We start from the raw sequence: 18,790 nt of genomic DNA, 5'->3' as shown, positions 1-18,790 counted from the left end.
TCTTTTCAACTTCAGTGAGAGCTGTCTGATGATCAAGATGAGTGGCCTCCAGTGTTCAATAGCTGGGATTTTAGACTAATCCTTCCAATGTCCTCATTCCTGGGAAAGAAGGTATTGGTACTTTTCTGGTAACAGACATAAAGTTTAAGGGAGATTTGACAGAATGATAGATATGAGGGCTTTCTTCTTCAAAGCCAGCCTCCTTTCATAACACATCCTGTGGTCCAACATACCTACATTCATCAGAGAATGCTCAGACCTCCATGCCCTGGAAGGGGCACTGTGGGAGAGCCAAGGAATATTAGAGAAGAGGGAGGCCCCTTGGAGTCTAGAGAGTACTTAGTCGCTCAGTCATGTCCGACTCTTTGCAACCCCATGGATTGTAACCTGCTGGGCTTCTCTGTCCATGGGATTCTCCAGGCAAGAATACTGGAGTGGGTTGCCATTCCCTACTCCATGGGATCTTCCCAAGCCAGGTATTGAACCCGACTCTCCTGCATTACAGACAGATTCTTTACTGTCTGAGCCACCAGGGAGGAGAGAGGTTATATATATGGCAAAGGGTCAATTTATCATCTGTTACTTTCTGCCAATAGTCTACCCATGGAGGAAACAAGGGCCCCATCTCACTTGAGAAAGTTGAAGTCTGACAGCTGAAGGGTCCCAGAGCAGCAAGCATCACCTCTCCTCTTCTCTTGGACCACTTCAGCTGTCTCTGCTTTGGATTGACAGAGGCATCTGGTTGCTAAAAATACTCTACTGACCAAGTGCTGCCCATTCCAACTAAAGCTGAGCACGACTGCAATCCAGGACTTACTACTCCTTGCAAAGGAACTTTTCCAAAGTTTTCAGGCCCAATTTGAGAAGCACACCAGCCCATGGTCTTTTTCTACTTTGTCAGCTTGGCTGGGCGGTAGAGGGGATCCTTCCTGGGTCACTGTCCTCTGGCCTGCCCCATCCCGGTCTCCAGGAAAAGAAGCAGAAGGGGGAGTGAGAGAGGGCCCAGGGGCTGGAGGGGGTAGGGAAGGGGAGGTGCTTGTCCATTTATAGACTTGCTCTTTGGGATGCTGAAGGTGCTGAAATAGCTGCGAGGACAAGGGACTTGGCTCAGTTTTAAATATCTGCCGAGCTGCCCGAAGACTCTGAGATGACAATAGGGGGAATGGAGAATGTGGAGGTCTTCACTGCTGAGGGCAAAGGCAGAGGTCTGAAGGCCACGAAAGAGTTCTGTGCTGCCGACATCATCTTCGCCGAGCGGGCTTATTCCGCTGTGGTTTTTGACAGGTATGGAATGTGGGTTGTTGCCTTCTTTACTCCTGGTGATTTGGCCAGTGCCACACTCTCAAATACTTTGCTCTCAAAATTGAGGGAGAGTAGCGCTGACATATATACACCACTGTGCGTAAAATAGGTAGGTGGTGGGAAGCTGCTGTGTAACACAGGGAGCTCAGCCTGGTGATATGATGACCTAGAGGGGTGGGATAGGGTTAGGGTGGGAAGGAGAGGGTATATGTATACATATAGCTGATTCACATTGTTGTACAGCAGAAGCTAACACAACATTGCAAAGCAATTATCCTCCAATTAATAAAAAAATAATCATGGGAAGGGATACAATTCATGTGGCTGTTGATAATGACGGGTACATGCACAGCTGTTTGCTGGCATTACTTTCTCTGCATGGGATTTGCTCTGATGCCTAGGAGGGTTGCAAAGGTGATTGAAGGCTTTAGGGCATACTCTTAGGACACTGGGCTTCCCTGGTGGCTCAGACAGTAAAGAATCTGCCTGCAATGCAGGAGACCTGGGTTCAGTCCCTGGGTGGGGAGGATCACTTGGAGAAGGAAATGGTTACCGACTCCAGTTTTCTTCCCTGGAGAATCCCAAGGACAGAGGAGCCTCACGGGCTACAGTCCGTGGGGTCACAAAGAGTTGGACATTACTGAGCGACTAAGCCGGAGAAGGCAATGGCACCCCACTCCAGTACTCTTGCCTGGAAAATCCCATGGACGGAGGAGCCTGGAGGGCTGCAGTCCATGGGGTCGCTGAGGGTCGGACACGACTTCACTTTCACTTTCACTTTTCACTTTCATGCATTGGAGAAGGAAATGGCAACCCACTCCAGCGTTCTTGCCTGGAGAATCCCAGGGATGGGGGAGTCTGGTGGGCTGCCGTCTATGGGGTCGCACAGAGTCGGACACGACTGAAGCGACTTAGCAGCAGCAGCAGCAGCAAATGTGGGAGAGTTTCTAAATCTAGCACATGAAGTAAAAATTGCAGACCATCACAATGATCATCGAGCGACTTCTCTGATAATCTAGATTTGGTGGTTGACTCACTGTATGACCATCCTGAGAATCAGATCAGTCGCTCAGTCTTGTCCGACTCTTTGCGACCCCATGAATCGCAGCACGCCAGGCCTCCCTGTCCATCACCAACTCCTGGAGTTCACTCAGACTCACGTCCATCGAGTCAGTGATGCCATCCAGCCATCTCATCCTCTGTTGTCCCCTTCTCCTCCTGCCTCCAATCCCTCCCAGCATCAGAATCTTTTCCAATGAGTCAACTCTTCACATGAGCTGGCCAAAGTACCGGAGTTTCAGCTTTAGCGTCATTCCTTCCAAAGAAATCCCAGGGCTGATCTCCTTCAGAATGGACTGGTTGGATCTCCTTGCAGTCCAAGGGACTCTCAAGAGTCTTCTCCAACACCACAGTTCAAAAGCATCAATTCTTCAGCGCTCAGCCTTCTTCACAGTCCAACTCTCACATCCATACATGACCACAGGAAAAACCATAGCCTTGACTAGACGAACCTTTGTTGGCAAAGTAATGTCTCTGCTTTTGAATATGCTACCTAGGTTGGTCATAACTTTCCTTCCAAGGAGTAAGCGTCTTTTAATTTCATGACTGCAGTCACCATCTGTAGTGATTTTGGAGCCCAGAAAAATAAAGTCTGACACTGTTTCCACTGTTTCCCCATCTATTTCCCATGAAGTGGTGGGACTGGATGCCATGATCTTCACAGCTTTTCAGAGATAATTTAAGTAGCACTCAAATTCTCATTTCTTCCTGCCCACCAAGACCTTCAGGGAAAAGGCTGTGAATGGAGTGTATGGCTAGCTACAGCTGAGGAATTTAGAGAGGCTGAGATGACAGTAATAATTCTTCAGGGGGAGTGTGTCTTACTTTATTTACTTGTGTGGGTGTATTGGGGGCAGTTGAGGAATCAATTGGATTCAGAAGTAAGACAGAAAAAGCTAGAAACACAGGAACTCTGAACAATGATCTTACTGCTACTACTGAGTCGCCATCTTGCCTTTTATAGAACATCCATGGGTGTCTTCAACTCCCTAAAAACCAGTATTGCCAATCAGTTTCCCTTTCAAGAGTGTCCGAAGTTGAGTGGATTTTCCTTCCATTACAAGAGTAAAACTTAGGAAGAGAAAAATGTATTTTCACATGAAGCTAACATTGACATGGTTGTCTATTTCCTTCCAGCTTATTTTAAAACGTTGTTGTTGTTTATTCACTAAGCCGTGTCTGACTCTTTGTGGCCCCACAGGCTCCTCTATCCATGGGATTTCCCAGGCAAGAATACTGGAGTGTGTTGCCATTCCCTTCTCCAAGGGATCTTCCCAAGCTAAGGATTGAACCTGAGTCTCTTGCATTGGCAGGCGGATTTTTTACCACTGAGCCACCAGGGAAACCCATTTTAAAACATAGGTTTCATTTATTTGTACTATTAGTTGGGATCTTATCTAAACTTCGAGCATTCCCAGTCATGTCCGACTCTTTGGGATCCCATGGACTATAGCCCACAAGGCTATTGTCTGTAGAATCTTCCAGACAAGAATACTGGAGTGAGTTGCCATTTCTAACTCCAGGGGATCTTCCTGACCCAGGGATCAAACCTCCCCGTCTTGTGTCTTTTGCGCTGGCAGGCAGATTTTTTTACCACTTCCCAACCTGGGAAGATGTTCATTTAATGATTTAGGTATCTTCTGTGTTACTATACTCTCTTTGTAGAGTTTAAGACTGCATACTTTCTGACCATTCTTTTATAAATGGACATTCAGATTGTTTACATGTTTTTCTTATTATAAAAAAATTCATCATTCATTTGAAGTAATAAGTATATAAAAACAACTTCAGTGCATGTTGCAGATAAAATGTTAATAAAATGTTATTGTTATAATACTAATAAAGATTAGGATGATTAGAGTAAATGCTCTTTAAAATGATTTAAAAAATCAAAAAGATTATTTTTGGAAGTGATTTACCCAGTACACCTGAAACTAATACAATATTTCAAGTCAACTATATTTGAATAAAAAAGAAAGAAATATAGAAATTGAAATTACTGCTTCATAATTAAAAAATAAGAGATATAATCAAACTCTTCCACTGCAAAAATGAGGGAACTGCTCGGGTATACCTGAGACAGCCTAGAGAAGCATCAGAGGAAAGCTTTGCTCATCATATCCTCACTCCAATTTTAGGCTCCTGGAGAGATTCAGCCACTGTAAGGGAGGAACCTGACTGGGGAAGTAGGACAAGGTGACCCACAAATTCACCCTATGAAAGAAGCATTTTCTAACACTGTGTTACTGAAAACCAGGCTATCTGCATTACCTTCCAAAATGAAGATTTTATCTTTATTATATATTTATATATAAATATATTAATATATATTATATTATATATAAGTATATAAATATATTATATATTTATATACTAATGAGTAGTGCATTAAATGAAAATCTCTTCTTGCAAACAATATATGAAGTATACATGTATATGTATATACTCTGTGAATCATTACAGGGCTTCCCAGGTGGCACAGTGGTAAAGAATCTGCCTGCTAATGCAGGAGATGCAACAGACGAGGGTTCAATCCCTGCATCGGGAAGATCCCCTGAAGTAGCAAACGGCAACCCATTCCAGTATTCTTGCTTAGAAAATTCCATGGACAGAGTAGTCTGGCCAACTAAAGTCCATGGGATTGTAAAGAGTCAGACACGACTGAGTGACTGAGTACATGCATGAACATATATGAAGCATTACAATAAATGAACCCCTGTGAAACCACCATCCTACTTAATGAGAACATTCTATTACATTCATCTTGCCTATCTTTCCCTATCCTGTTGCATACTTGCCCCAAATGTAACTACAGTAGTCTCCTGAATTTCGTGTTACTTATTTCCCTGTGTTTTCAATGATAGTTTTGCCATATATGTACATATTCCTAAACAATATATAATTTAGTTTTTATAGCTTGTTTTTCATCTTTTAAACCGGGGTATACAGTTATAGGTGGTTTTATGCTCTTGCTTCTTTCATTCAAATGTTCTTCTATTATTTATCCATATGGTTTTGTGTAACTAACAAAATGAGTAAGCTCTATATGTGTATGTACCACAATTTATGTTTTCATCCTCCTGCAAGTAGTTGCTATGGACATTTTTGTTTGTATCTCTTGGTGAACAGATACATGGGGTGTGTATCCTAGGAGTGGAATTTCTGGTTAATGATGTATGAGATATTTAGCTTTAAAATATAATGATGCACTGTGTCATGTTGACTTGGAAGTTGAATTGTGTCTTTGCTAGAATAGACTGGGCTTAGCATTCAGAGCAGCTCTTCAGGCCTTTATTATATAGCCCTTAGTCTGGTTATAATCTCTTTAATTTGCTTGGTTGGAAAAACAGGTCATCTGCTTAAACATAAAAGGCCAAGAATAAAACAGAGATAAACCATTGAGACCGGCAAATGAGCAGCACTTGGGCACCAGGATCCCTGGGAGACATGGCTAATCAATCAGGCAACACCTTCTTCCTGAACTCCAACTTGGCCTCACTGTTCTTTCTAACAGGGTACTCCAGGCAGCCATTGTGCATCAACCAAAACTGACGTTTAGAAGGGAGCCTATGTGTCATGCTTTTTGGGGATTCTGAGTTTCATGCTGGAAGGGGATGAAGGCAAAGTAGGTGGATAAGGTCAATTTACCAAGGAGTCGTCTTCCATGGATTTGGTCTTTGAAAGTGGGTGAGACCCCAAGCATGGTGGATAAGCTTGAGTTGTTCAAGGTTTCTCTCTTCTCCTTTTGCTCTGTGCTTAACTTTACATAGGCTTAGTTGTCCTGTGGCATGTGGGAATCTTCCCAGACCAGGGACTGAACCTGTGTCTTCCTGCAGTGGCAGACAGATTCATTTTTAGGAGCTTCCCTGGTGGCTTGGATGGTAAAGAATCTGCCTGCAACACAGGAGACCCCGGTTTGACCCCTGGGGGAAGTTCCCCTGAAGAAGGAAATGGCAACCCGCTCTAGTATTCTTGCCTGGAGAATTCCATGGACAGAGGAGCCTGGCGGGCTACAGTCCACTGGGTCACAAAGAGTCGGACACGACTGAGTGACTAACACTAACCTTTAAAACGTATTTTATAATTATTATTATTTTTTAATATAATTTTATTTGTTTATTTATTTTGGCTGTGTTGGTTTTTTGTGTGGGCTTTTCTCTAGTTGGGGCGAGCAGGGGTTACTCTCTAGTTGCGGTACTCAGGTTTCTCATTTCGGTGGCTTCTCTTGTTGCAGACGACAGGCTTGAGGGCACATGGGCTCAGTAGTTACAGCTCCCAGGCTCTAGAGCACAGGCTCAATAGTGGTGACCCAAGGGCTTAGCTGCTCTGCTGCATGCGGGTTCCTCCTAGACCAGGGATCAAACCTGTGTCCCCTGTGTTGAGAGGTGGATTCTTTACCACTGAGCCACCAGGGAAACCCAGAATTATTTTGTTTGAATTTATTATTATTAAGGAGATGAAAGGTCTTTTAAATATGCCTATTGGTCATTATGTTCTTCTTCTGCAATTTGTCTGTTTTCCCTGTGAAGTACAGGGAGGCCTAGCATGCTATAGTCAATGGGGTCACAAAGAGTCTGACATGACTGAGGGACTGAACAACAAAAAAGATGTTATCAGTTCCAAATCTTTCCCTGGAGCATCTGTAAGCTTTTAAGTCCCCGACACTGAGTTTCTATTGCCTTCTAGGTAGAACAGGGCTTTGGCAGTCTGAAGGTGGGAAGTGTGTATTTCTTGATGACAACAGAGATGATGTAGAATACGAGTTGGGCCATAGAGGGGAATTGGATCATAGGACCCTGAAGATCTCTTCCAGCCTGAGATTTTCTGAGTTTTTTTTTTTTTTTCAGGACATACAAGGGACTACAGTGTGGCAAGACAGGGGTGTTAGGCTAATATAGGAATAAAGCTTGTTTTGATTTAGTTTAGTGTCAAATACAACGAATATACTTTTCATAAGGAAAGTGGCCATGGGCAGTTCTAGAAGCCAAAAATACTATTCGATTTTTTCTTTTTTTTATTTGATAAAGTCCCAGATGTCTTACATTTAGAGAATCTCTAGCCTATGGGTTCCTGACCTGGGTCCTTGGATCCTTAGCTAGGGAAGCACCTGTGACGGGAGGATCAAAATGTATGTGGATGTGCATGCATGCTTTTTATTTCTGGGGAGAAACTTATTACTTTCAAAATGGTCCTCAACCCAGAAGAAGGTTGAGACCCATCGAATTCATTCAAGTCCTCTCTCTTACAGATGGGGAAACTGAGGCTTAGTGAGGCTTTCCCAGGTCACACAGGACAGGGCAAGGGTTGAGTCTCCCATGATCTTGTCTGTCATTGCTTTTCACTATCCTCCCCAACCACCCACCCCTCACAAGTGGGCCTACCATTGCCTACCTAATTTTCTTTTGTTCTTGTCAATTCAATTATTAATATTTAGTCATAATAAAAGAAAGAATATGCATCTATTAATTGTAGAGGAATCAAGATCTGGTTCTGGGGCCTGAGAAAGGTTAGATCCAGAGACTTGTAGGTAAGAAACAGAAATATACATGTGACTATACAGGAAAAGGGGCTTCCCTGGCGGCTCAGATGGTGAAGAATTTGCCTGCAACGCAGAAAACCTGGGTTAAATCCCTGAGTTGGGAAGATCCCCTGGAGAAGGAAATGGCAACCCACTCCAGTATTCTTGCCTGAGGAAATTCATGGACAGAGGAGCCTGGAGGGCTACTGTCAACAGGGTTGCAAAGAGTTGGACACGACTGAGTGATTAACACTTTCACTTTAATACAGGAAAAAAATGTTTATAATAGTAAACCAATGTATTAGTTTCCTTTGTTGTTGTTTAGTCACTAAGTTGTGTCTGACTCTTGCAACTTCATGGACTGTAGTCTGCCAGGTTCCTCCATCCATGGAATTTCCCAGGCAAGAATACTGCAGTGGTTGCCATTTCCTTCTCCAGGGGATCTTCCTGACCCAGGGAATAAACTAATATCTCCTGCATTGGCAGGTGGATTCTTTACCACTGAACCACCTGGAAAGCCCCAATTAGTTTTCTACTCTTGGTATAAAATATTATCACAAGTTTAGTGGTTTAAACAACACAAATTTATTATCTGAAATAAAACAGGACTATGTTTCCAAGATTTTTTTAGCTTCTATAGGCTGCCTGCATCTCTGGGCTTTATCTTTAAAGCAGTTGTGTAGCATCTTCTCCTCTGACCTCCTGCATCCTTCTTAGTTAGGACCCTAGTGATTACGTTAGACTCACCCAGATGATTCAGGATTACCTTCCCATCTCAAGGTTCTTAATCTTAATTTCATCTGCAAGTCCCTTTTGCCATGTAAGGTAATTCATGTAGTTTCCAGGAGTAGGATATTAACATTTTGCGAAGCTATTTTTCAGCTTACTTCAACCAATAGAATGCATTTCCTATTAATTCAATTTGTCATACATGATGTTAAGAAGTGAAAAGGACAGTGAATTTTTTTTTTTAAGTTCTTGACCAACTCCTAAATAATTCTGTTTAAAGAGTTAGAAGTGCCCAAGAGAACCTATCTATCCATTTGAGCAGGGAAAATCAAAGATGAAAATATGAGAAAAAGAAGATTTTCTTAAACTTTTTATTTTGTATTAGAGTATAGTCAATTAACAAGCAAAGTTGTGACAGTTTCAGGTGAACAGCAAAGGGACTCAGCCATACACACACATGGATCCATTCTCCCTCAAACTCCCTCCCATCCAGGCTGCACATAACATTGAGCAGAGCTCCCTGTGCTATACAGTAGGTCCTGTGGGTTATCCATTTTAAATATAGCAATGTGTACATGTCCATCCCAAACTCCCTAACTATCCCTTCTCCTCATCCTTTCCCCCGACAATATAAGTTCATTCTCTAAGTCTGAGAGTTTGAAAAGAAGGATATTTTAGAACAAATTACTGTCAGCTGGGCTTTTTTGAAAATTAAGCCAGCTCTGGGCTTCTTAGGGTCCAGCAGAGACGGCTGGGCTTTCAGCCCATGTAATTCTATGTGGACCCATGGGAACACCAGAATTAACCATGGCATATGCACAAATACATGTGTGACCTTAATCTGGTAACAGCTGATGGGTAGGTGGTGGGATATAAATGATGCTATAAATGGAAATAATTTAATAAAGGGATTAGAGAAATTCCTGAACAGATAGTTCAGAAAATGAGTAACTGTGAAAGTATTTGGGTTACAGTCTTCAATATTTGCATTTGGTGTTAAGGATAACCACAGAGTAGATTTAGATATATATCTTTAATTTGGCACTTTAATTCATCTGCAGATGTCAGACGTGTTGATATGTCACATGACCCATAGTGAGCTGTGTTGCTAAACTTTATTAACTAATTCTTAAATGCAGAAGTTTGGGGATAATAGCTTTTTAAGCAAAGATTAGGTCAGATGCCAAGTTGTCCCCCAAACAATGTCATCTTCTCTCATTTGCATCTGAAGATGTGTTCTGAGTCTGGGAAGAGGGGTTTGGTAGAGTGTGGGAGGTGCATCCAGGTCTGAGCGAGGTGTGTGAGCCTTTTCCTGGGAGCTGTGGCAGAGAAAATCTTGAAAGTTGCTATTTTAATCAAAGAAATGTTAAAAAATCTCTAGGTATGGTCTAGGGATGTACACCACCTAACTTCTGCTAAGGTAAATAATTGTGCAAATGTGAATCCCTTAAGGATTGACATGGGCCATTTAAAAACAAGATTAGGGGGCTTCCCCGGTGGCTCAGTGGTGAAGAATCCACCTGCTAATGCAGGAGATACAGGGTTTGATCCCTGATCCGGGAAGATCCCACATGCTGTGGAGCAACAAAGCCCAAATGCCACAACTACGGAGCTCTAGAGCCTATGTACAGCACTACCGACGCCCCCTCGCCTGGAGCCCATGCGCTGCAACAAGAGAAGGCACTGCAGTGAGAAGGCTACACACTGCAACTACAGAGCATCCCCCATCACAGCTAGAGAAAAGCCCGAGCAGCAACAAAGACCCGGCAAAGCAGAAAGCAAACAAATACAATTTTTTAAAAATGACATTAGGTAGATGCCATAGCAAAAAGAAACTGAGTGTCAACTCTGACCATGTTTCTCCTCTCTGCAGAAGCCTCCACTGGACCTCTTCTGTCCCCTCCACCCCAGCCCCTCTAGATGCAGAATAAGGTCTTATTACTGAAAGATGCATTCTAGGTCCCCCACAGTCCAGTCATTTTTCCAACATTATTTCCCAATAATGTGATCTTGTCTAACAGTTCCTCCTGTCTCCTAGACACACCTGCCCTGACTGCTTCCCCCATGGAAGCCTTTGACTCATGCCAGTGCCTCTCCGTGGCAGAGCACTTGACCTTCTATGTATAACTCGGCTCATCTTCAGACAGTCAGAACCATGCCTCCCGGCCTCCTTGGTGATGGCCTTCCCAGATTCCTCCTTCCTTGACCTTGAATCCTGCAGCAGGATTCCTGGGGGGCATGCTTCACCTTCCTTATATGTGTTTATGCACCAGCCCAAACTGGGGACTGCTTGAAGACAAAATCTGTATCTTCTTTATCTCTGTCAGCTAGCTCAAGGCAAGGCACATAACAGATGCTCAATAAATGCTTTTTAATAAACTTAGAACTTTTAATTTACTTTTAAAAATGGAAATACAGTAAAAAATATAAAGGAAACAAAGAATTCAAAAATGAAGTATAGTTAATTTACAATATCATATTAGTTTCAAGTTTATGACACACTGATTCAATATTTTTATAGATTAGACTCCATCTAAAGTTATTACAAAACACTTGCTCTATTTCCCTGTGTTGTATCCTTCTAGCTTATTTCCTTACAGCTTATTTATTTTATACATAGTAGTTTGTATTTCTTTTTTTAAAAAATATGTCTTTACAGAAGGAGGTGGTAGGATCATGGAATCATTATCAATTACGATGAGACTTTTTTTTTTTTTTTAAAAAAAAAAAAACAATACCTTCTTTTTAAAAATTTTATTTATTTTTTTATCTTTTGGCTGCATTACAACATGTGGGATCTTAGTTCCCCAAGCAGGGATTGAATCTGCATCCCCCAGCATTGGCAGCGCAGAGTCTTAATCACGTGACTGCGAGGGAAATCCCAGTAGTTTGTGTCTCTTAATCCCGTACCCCTATCAAGACCCTTCCACCTTTCCTCTCCCCACTAGTAACCACTAGTTTGTTCTCTACATCTGTGAGTCTGTTTCTGTTTTTGTTATACTCATCTGTTGATTTTATTTTTTAGATTCCACATATATGTGATAACAAACATTACTTATCTTTCTCTTTCTGACTTATTTCACTAAGCATAATGCCCTTCAGGTCCATCCACATTGTTGCAAATGATGCCCAATAAAAACTTGTGAAAAGAAGAAAGATGGGAAGGAACGAGGAAGGAAGAAGGAATTCAAAATATTGTAAAGTTCTCCAGGTACTTGAGGGATACGATGTTCTTTTTGAAAATTAATTATTTTAATTGGAGGATAATTATTTTACAATATTGTGATGGTTTTTGCCACACATCAACATGAATTGGCCATAGGTATATATGTGTCCCCCCTTCCTGAACCCGCCTCCCGGATGTGATTTCTTTAAGACAGATGCTGCTGCTGCTAAGTTGCTTCAGTTGTGTCCAACTCTGTGCGACCCCATAGACGGCAGCCTACCAGGCTCCCCCGTCCCTGGGATTCTCCAGGCAAGAACACTGGAGTGGGTTGCCATTTCCTTCTCCAATGCATGAAAGTGAAGTCACTCAGTCATGTCCGACTCTTAGCGACCCCATGGACTGCAGCCTACCAGGCTCCTCTATCCATGGGATTTTCCAGGCAAGAGTACTGGAGTGGGGTGCCATTGCCTTCTCCAGCTCTCCCCCACAATTTTTAAGGGGAGACCTCCTCTCAGGCTACAAGTTTTTAGGTAGCCCAGGAAGCCAGAACAATTGGTCCAGTCCTCTCTGGCTGTGTTTTTAGAGGGCTTGTCCACCTTGCAGGCGCCTTCTATTTGCATTTATCTGTTCAGGAACCAGTTATTTCCATACAAGGAGCTGAGCAGCAGCTGCCTTTCCATCCCTCTTGACTCTGACAGATGATACAACCCAGGGCTGCAGAGGAAAGAGCGAGCAGGGACCCGCTGGCTGGGGCAGGGCACACTCAGGGCTGTACACAAAGCAGGTAGGTTTGGGAGCTTCCTCTGCCTTCTGTGCTGGGAACAGTGTCAGGCACCAGGGACTCCTGTGAGAATAATATCTCTGGGAAGACAGTGATGACAAAATTTAAAGGTTATACTCCATTTATAGCTATGACAAAATATTGGCTATATTGGAGTATAACCTTTAAAACTTGTGAAGCACTCCATTGTACACCTGTGACATATAATACCATACATCAACTATAATTAAATAAAGTTCAATACCACTTTCTGACTTATTTATTTTATTGAAGTATAGTTGATTTACAATGTTTCAGGTATACAGTAATGTGATTCAGTTATACATATATATATATCCTTTTTCAGATTCTTTTCCATTATAGGTTATTACAACATATTGAATATAGTTCCCTGTGTTATATAGTAGGTCCTTGTTGTTTATGTATTTTCTATATAGTAGTGTGTATCTGTTAATCCCACATTCCTAGTTTATCCCTTCCCACTTAAAACCACATCTTAGATTCCAAGAGAAAGACTGCTTCTGCCAGCCAGCTTAGCTGATGACCTTCACCAAGCCACATTTCTCCTCCTTAGTCTCATTTTTTCAGTCCCCACAAGAGTCCCATTTACACAGTGCTTTGCAATTTTCAGAGATGTTTTTAAGCAATTCTCTTTTGTTAAACCGTCACAGCAACCCTTTAGTGTATAGATCATCACTGTCTTTCCAGCTGCCATTTCCTTCTCCAGGGAATCTTCCTAACCCAGGGATCGAACCCAGGTCTCTCACATTGTAGACAGAGGCTTTACCGTCTGAGCCACCAGGGAAGTCGAATTGTAATTAAACATTTATTATAACAAAGTGATCGTAAAGACTCTGATGAGACAAAATGAAGGCAAGAGATTGTTGAACTGGTGGCTGAATTGAGTCAAGGCCTGATAAGGGATTGTATACATTGCTGTAAAGGTCTCTCCATCACCCAGTATGGAGTGAGGTCTCTACTGTAGTATCTTGGGGCTCTGTCCCTAGCCTTCTCCTGGTCCAAGTAGTAGTAATGGCATAGTAATTAACGGGCTGCAATTCTGCGCAATTATAAGTAATTCTACTCTTCCTCTCTTGTTGGGAAAACTTCAGGGAATACAAGGGAGTGAGGAAGACATTACTATGGGAATAACCTAACCTGTAAGTAAGCACTAACCTTTCAAAGCCTTGAGCACTTTATGATTAATTACTGGCATTGCACCTCACAGCGGTTTGTGGAGTTGGCCACCCATCACTTCCACTTTCTCTCTGAGCCAAGAGAACACATCACATAACACTGGTGACATCAGTAACTCTGTCATTCTCACTCTTGCTAAACACACAGAACTGTGACATAAATGTGTATATGTCATTCTGGGTAAAACAGGTCATGTCCCATTATACTGTAGATAATTATGACTTTTTTATTCTTTGGAGAAAAGGACAGTTTATTTCAACAATGAGAAGGACACGTGACACAGAATGCTCTCTCCCATGCCATGGTGCTAATGACCTGTGACTTTCAGCAAGAGGACTGTGAGGAATTTCCACGCACTCCCTTGGCTTAGAAGACGTCCCCGGTTCCTAAAGGGGAACTCCTATGTTGTGATCCAGGAACACCCTGCATCCCTCCTCTTATAGTACTACTCATGCTGCCTGGTGACCCCAGTTCAATTGTTCCTCCAGCAACTTGTGATATTCCCAGTGCCTAACGCGTACAGGTCGTAAATCTATACTTACTGAATTAAACTGAAGGGTTTATATGCAGAGTTCAACAGTGTCCCCTTCATTAGTTTCACTGAAAAATATCTGCCAAAAGAATAGGTACAGGGCTTCCCTGGTGGCTCAGTGGTAAAGAATCCACCTGCCAATGCAGGAGACATGGGTTCAATCCCTGATCTGGGAAGATCCCTCGTGCTGTGGAGCAACAAATCCCATGTGCCACAACTATTGGGTCTGTGCTCTAGAGTCTGAGTCCCACAGCTACTGGAGCCCTAGAGCCTGTGCTCTGCAAAAAGAGAAGCCACCACAATGAAAAGCCCCGGGACTGCAACTAAAGAGCAGCCCCTGCTTGCTGCAACTAGAGAAAGCCCTCGCAGCAATGAAGACCCAGAAGGGCCAAAAATAAATAAATAAAATTATAAAAAAGAATGGTTACAGCTGGAAGGGACCTTTGGAAACCCAAGCCCCTCATTTTGAAAAGTGGGACTCTGAAGCTGAGAAAGGCAAGGGCAGCCCACTGAGCCCATACTCAAATGCCAGTCTCCCAACAGCTGGTGTGGTGCCCCATGGTCAGAGTTTTCTCCCCCTATTTCCAGCCTGGTGAATGTTGTGTGCCACACCTGCTTCAAGAGGCAGGAGAAGCTCCACCGATGTGGGCAGTGCAAGTTTGCCCACTACTGTGACCGCACCTGCCAGAAGGATGCTTGGTTGAACCACAAGAACGAATGTTCGGCCATCAAGAGATATGGCAAGGTGCCCAACGAGAACATCAGGTGAGAGCTGGGCCCTGGGGTGGGGCTTTGCATTCCCAAATGTCAGGTGAGGAGTGGGGTGGCAGCAGGGGTACCACGCCTCAGTCCAAGCAAGCTGGGCTGAGAGCAAATCAAGAGAAAGCCCCAAACAGACTACGATTGCTGCTTCTGTGCTCTCCCTCTATCTGGGCTGTACTTACTCACTCAGTTGTGTCCAACTCTTTGCGACTCCGTGGATACAGCCTGCCAGGCTTCTCAGTCCGCAGGGATTCTCCAGGTGAGAATACTGGTGTGGGTTGCCATGCCCTCCTCCAGGGGCTTTTCCCAACCCAGGGATTGAACCCAGGTCTCCTGCATTGTGAGTGGATTCTTTACCATCTGAGCCATCAGAGAAGCCCCGCCCCACTTGGTCTGGGAAGCCCATTTATGAGGGAATTTCCACTGGGTGGAGCTGGCTGCAGACTTGTTCTGTGTGGCTCCTCAATGTTTAATTTTTAAAAAGTGATCTGAGTATCCTATAATATGGCTTATATGAGGAATCTAAAAAAAAAAAGTCCAAATGAACATATTTACCAAATAAAAATTGAGTCACAGATGTAGAAAACAAACTTATGGTTAACAACTGAAACTAACACAATGCTATAAATCAAGTATACTCTAATAAAAATTAATTAAAAACTGACCTGCCGTGTCAAAAAATTAGGAAGTTGCACATTAAAAAAATTAAGATTTCTGGCTTCTCTTAAAAAAACGTGAAGATTTGGCAAAATGAGAGCTCAACAGCAACTAACCTCTTTAAACAAAATAGAACTTTTCAAATTATCACAGCTCCACTCGTCCCCATGGTTGTACACCAGCCCTTTGGACTCAGTACAAATACCTGAAATGCATTTGCATTTGCAAAAATCTCTGCGCCAATACCTTAATTCCAGCGCTACTAAGTCCAGGAGGCTCCGCCAGGGAAGGACCTGAAGCTAGATTGCAGGTAGGTGCTTATGAAGCTGGCAATGGAGAGTGGAGGAGATGGGGATGGTGATGCTGAAGCATTTGAAATGAGCATTTTAACTGTGAAGTTAAAGCCCAGACTGGAATCATCATATCCTGGTAACTTATGGGAAACTGCAAAATGAAATTGCTTAGTCAGCCTCCCCATCCCCTGTCCCCCTTAGTTCCATCTGTTGAAATCTTACTTCTTCTTTTCCCCTACTCCTTCTTTTTGTAATTTCATGTGCAATTTTATTTACTTATAAATTTCCCTCTTATTGAGGTGTAATTGATTAAGTCATAAGATATTGATATTTAAAATGTATTGTACATTGTGTTGATTTGCTATACATGTGTATTGTGAAAGATCTATTTATCCGTGGTCACCCAAGACAAGCTTTCTAAGTGAGTGCCCTGCAGGTTCAGAGTGCCACCACCAATCTGGAGTGGTGGGCCTCTTTCTTTGGTCTCTTCCTGCCTTCTGTAAAGGGAGGGCAGTATGAGAACCAGCACTCTGGAGGTTAGCATGGCACGGAATGTGTATTACCCTCACTTTACTCGCCATTGGAGAGGTTCAGAGAGGGCAAGCAACTTGCCCAGAGTCACACAGTAAGAAGTGGAGTCATCAGACTTCTTCTCCAGTGCTCATTTCAGTTAGCCACAGGGTCAGGAGAGACACAGGTAACTGGACCTCACTGTGTCCCCAGACCCCTCTCATGGCTTCCCAGACCACAAAATATGGCTTCCGTTTCCATCTTCACCTTTATTTGCTTTCTTGTCCTTGCTCCCTAGCCCCAGCATCTTGCTGTTTCTTTTTCCCCCTGCTTCTTTTCACTGGACCCTGCAGCATGCAGTCCCCAACCAGGGACTGAACCCATGTCTCCTGTTGTGGAAGTTCATAGTCTTAACCACTGGACCACTAGGGAAGTCCCCATTTTGCTGCTTCTAATCATGCCACGCTCTCTCTCTCTTTAGGGCCATTGTATTCGCTGCTCTTTCCCCATCTACACAGAGTTGGCTCCTGTTCACCCCACTGGCAGTCCCGTGTGCCTCCTCCAGCCTCCCCTGAGCACCTTGGCTTCCCCTCCCCCTCCCACTCAGGTCACCCTGTTTGATTTTGGGCATAGCACTTAGCACTAGTTTAGATTATCTTTTCAACTTAGGTCTCCCCGACTCTAAGAGGGCTTCCCTCATAGTTCAGTCAGTGAAGAATCCACCTGCAATGCAGGAGACGTGAGTTTGATCCCTGGGTGGGGAAGATCCCCTGGAGAAGGAAATGGCAATCCACTCCAGTATTCTTTCCTGGGAAATCCCATGGACAGAGGAATCTGGAGGGCTACAGTCCACGGAATTGCAAGAGTCAGACAGGACTTCGTGACTAAACCACCAACCACCACTCTAAGACGCTTCACAACACAAGAAATTTCATCCATCTAGTTCAGAACTGTTACCTTGAGCCCGACACTGCGCCAGGCAGCAGGAGGCACTCCACAAGTGGATGTGGAAAGAATGATCGCAGTAAGGCCTCACTCACTCCACCCTTCTGCACAGGCTGGCGGCACGCATCATGTGGCGGGTGGAGAGAGAGGGTAGCGGGCTCACCGAGGGCTGCCTGGTCTCCGTGGACGACCTGCAGAACCACGTGGAGCACTTCGGGGAGGAGGAGCAGAAGGAGCTGCGGCTGGACGTGGACACGTTCCTGCAGTACTGGCCGCCGCAGAGCCAGCAGTTCAGCATGCAGTACATCTCCCATATCTTCGGCGTGGTGCGTAAGAGTTCGCTCAACGTGGGGGTGGGGTGGGGTGGAGATGGGCCAGCGACCCCAGCGCTGCCAGGTCAGAGAGGAAGGGGAGGGACTTCCCTCGTGATCCAGTGGTCAATACTTCCCCTTCCGAAGCAGGGGGTGCAGGTTCAATCCCTGGTTGTGGAGCTAAGATCACACATGACAAAAAAAAAAATAAAAAACAGGCAATGTTGTAGCAAATTCAATAAACACTTTAAAAATGATCTGCATCAAAAGATAAAGTGTGGACTGGGGAGGCCAAGAAAAGCTCTGGAGGGCAAAGGAGGCCTTAGATGAGTAGCTCTCACTCAGTTCTCTTTCTGGTCTTGTTTTACTATGAGGTCATTCCTGTGGGGTCTGAAACCAACATCCCACCTGAAAACTACTCTTTATCTCCCACCGCATATTTAGATGGTGATTTACTTTCTTGTTCATCTGCACTTCTATACTTTCTCTACTCCACATTGAAAATGAAGACCCAGGGGGACTTCCCTGGTGGTCCAGTGCTTGAGACTTTGTCTTTCAATGCAGGGGGCATGGGTTTCATCCATAGTCAGGGAGCTAAGACCCCCACATGCCTCATGGCCAAAAAAACCAGAACAACAGAAACAATATTGTAATAAATTCAATAAAGATTAAACATGGTCCACCTCCCTCCACCCCCCAAATCTTGAAAGAAAAGAAAATGAAGATCCAATCACTATTTCTTCTTGCCGACCAGACACTTTGGAAATAAGATTCTTCCTTTTTCCAGATCTAATGGGCTGATCATGGGGACCCAGGGAGAGGAGAGTAGGGGCTTTCTGGAGGGCTCTGTCTTGAGCCACAAATCCAGGCCTTCTGAAGCCGTGAGGGAGGAGGGGATGGGAGCCCAGTGGGTCAGCAGACTCAGGCTGTGGGCTGTGGGAACTTGTCTCCCATCTGGCAGGCTGAGTGCCTGCTGGGCTGCTGGTGAGTGGGCTGAGGAGGGAGTTCTCGTAATAAAATAGTATGAT

The 18,790-nt window shown here is 43.9% G+C and overlaps 1 protein-coding gene across 2 annotated transcripts in view; it reads left to right on the top strand.

Annotated features, from left to right (window-relative positions):
• Positions 1 to 1,070: 1,070 nt before the first annotated feature.
• Positions 1,071 to 18,790, top strand: part of SMYD1 (SET and MYND domain containing 1) — a 48,634-nt gene continuing 30,914 nt past the window's right edge. Inside the window, exons 1-3 of one of the 2 annotated variants that reach the window (XM_055540287.1) lie at positions 1,071 to 1,284; positions 14,873 to 15,049; positions 17,564 to 17,777. In XM_055540287.1, coding sequence (XP_055396262.1) covers positions 1,148 to 1,284; positions 14,873 to 15,049; positions 17,564 to 17,777 — 528 coding nt within the window. In that variant the 5' untranslated portion in view covers positions 1,071 to 1,147. The remainder of the gene's footprint in view (positions 1,285 to 14,872; positions 15,050 to 17,563; positions 17,778 to 18,790) is intronic. The other variant, XM_055540288.1, reaches the window with a different exon arrangement.

Source organism: Bubalus kerabau, chromosome 11 (genome assembly GCF_029407905.1).
Source record: "Bubalus kerabau isolate K-KA32 ecotype Philippines breed swamp buffalo chromosome 11, PCC_UOA_SB_1v2, whole genome shotgun sequence".
NCBI lineage: Eukaryota > Metazoa > Chordata > Mammalia > Artiodactyla > Bovidae > Bubalus > Bubalus kerabau.
This window is presented reverse-complemented; position numbering and strand designations above follow the sequence as displayed.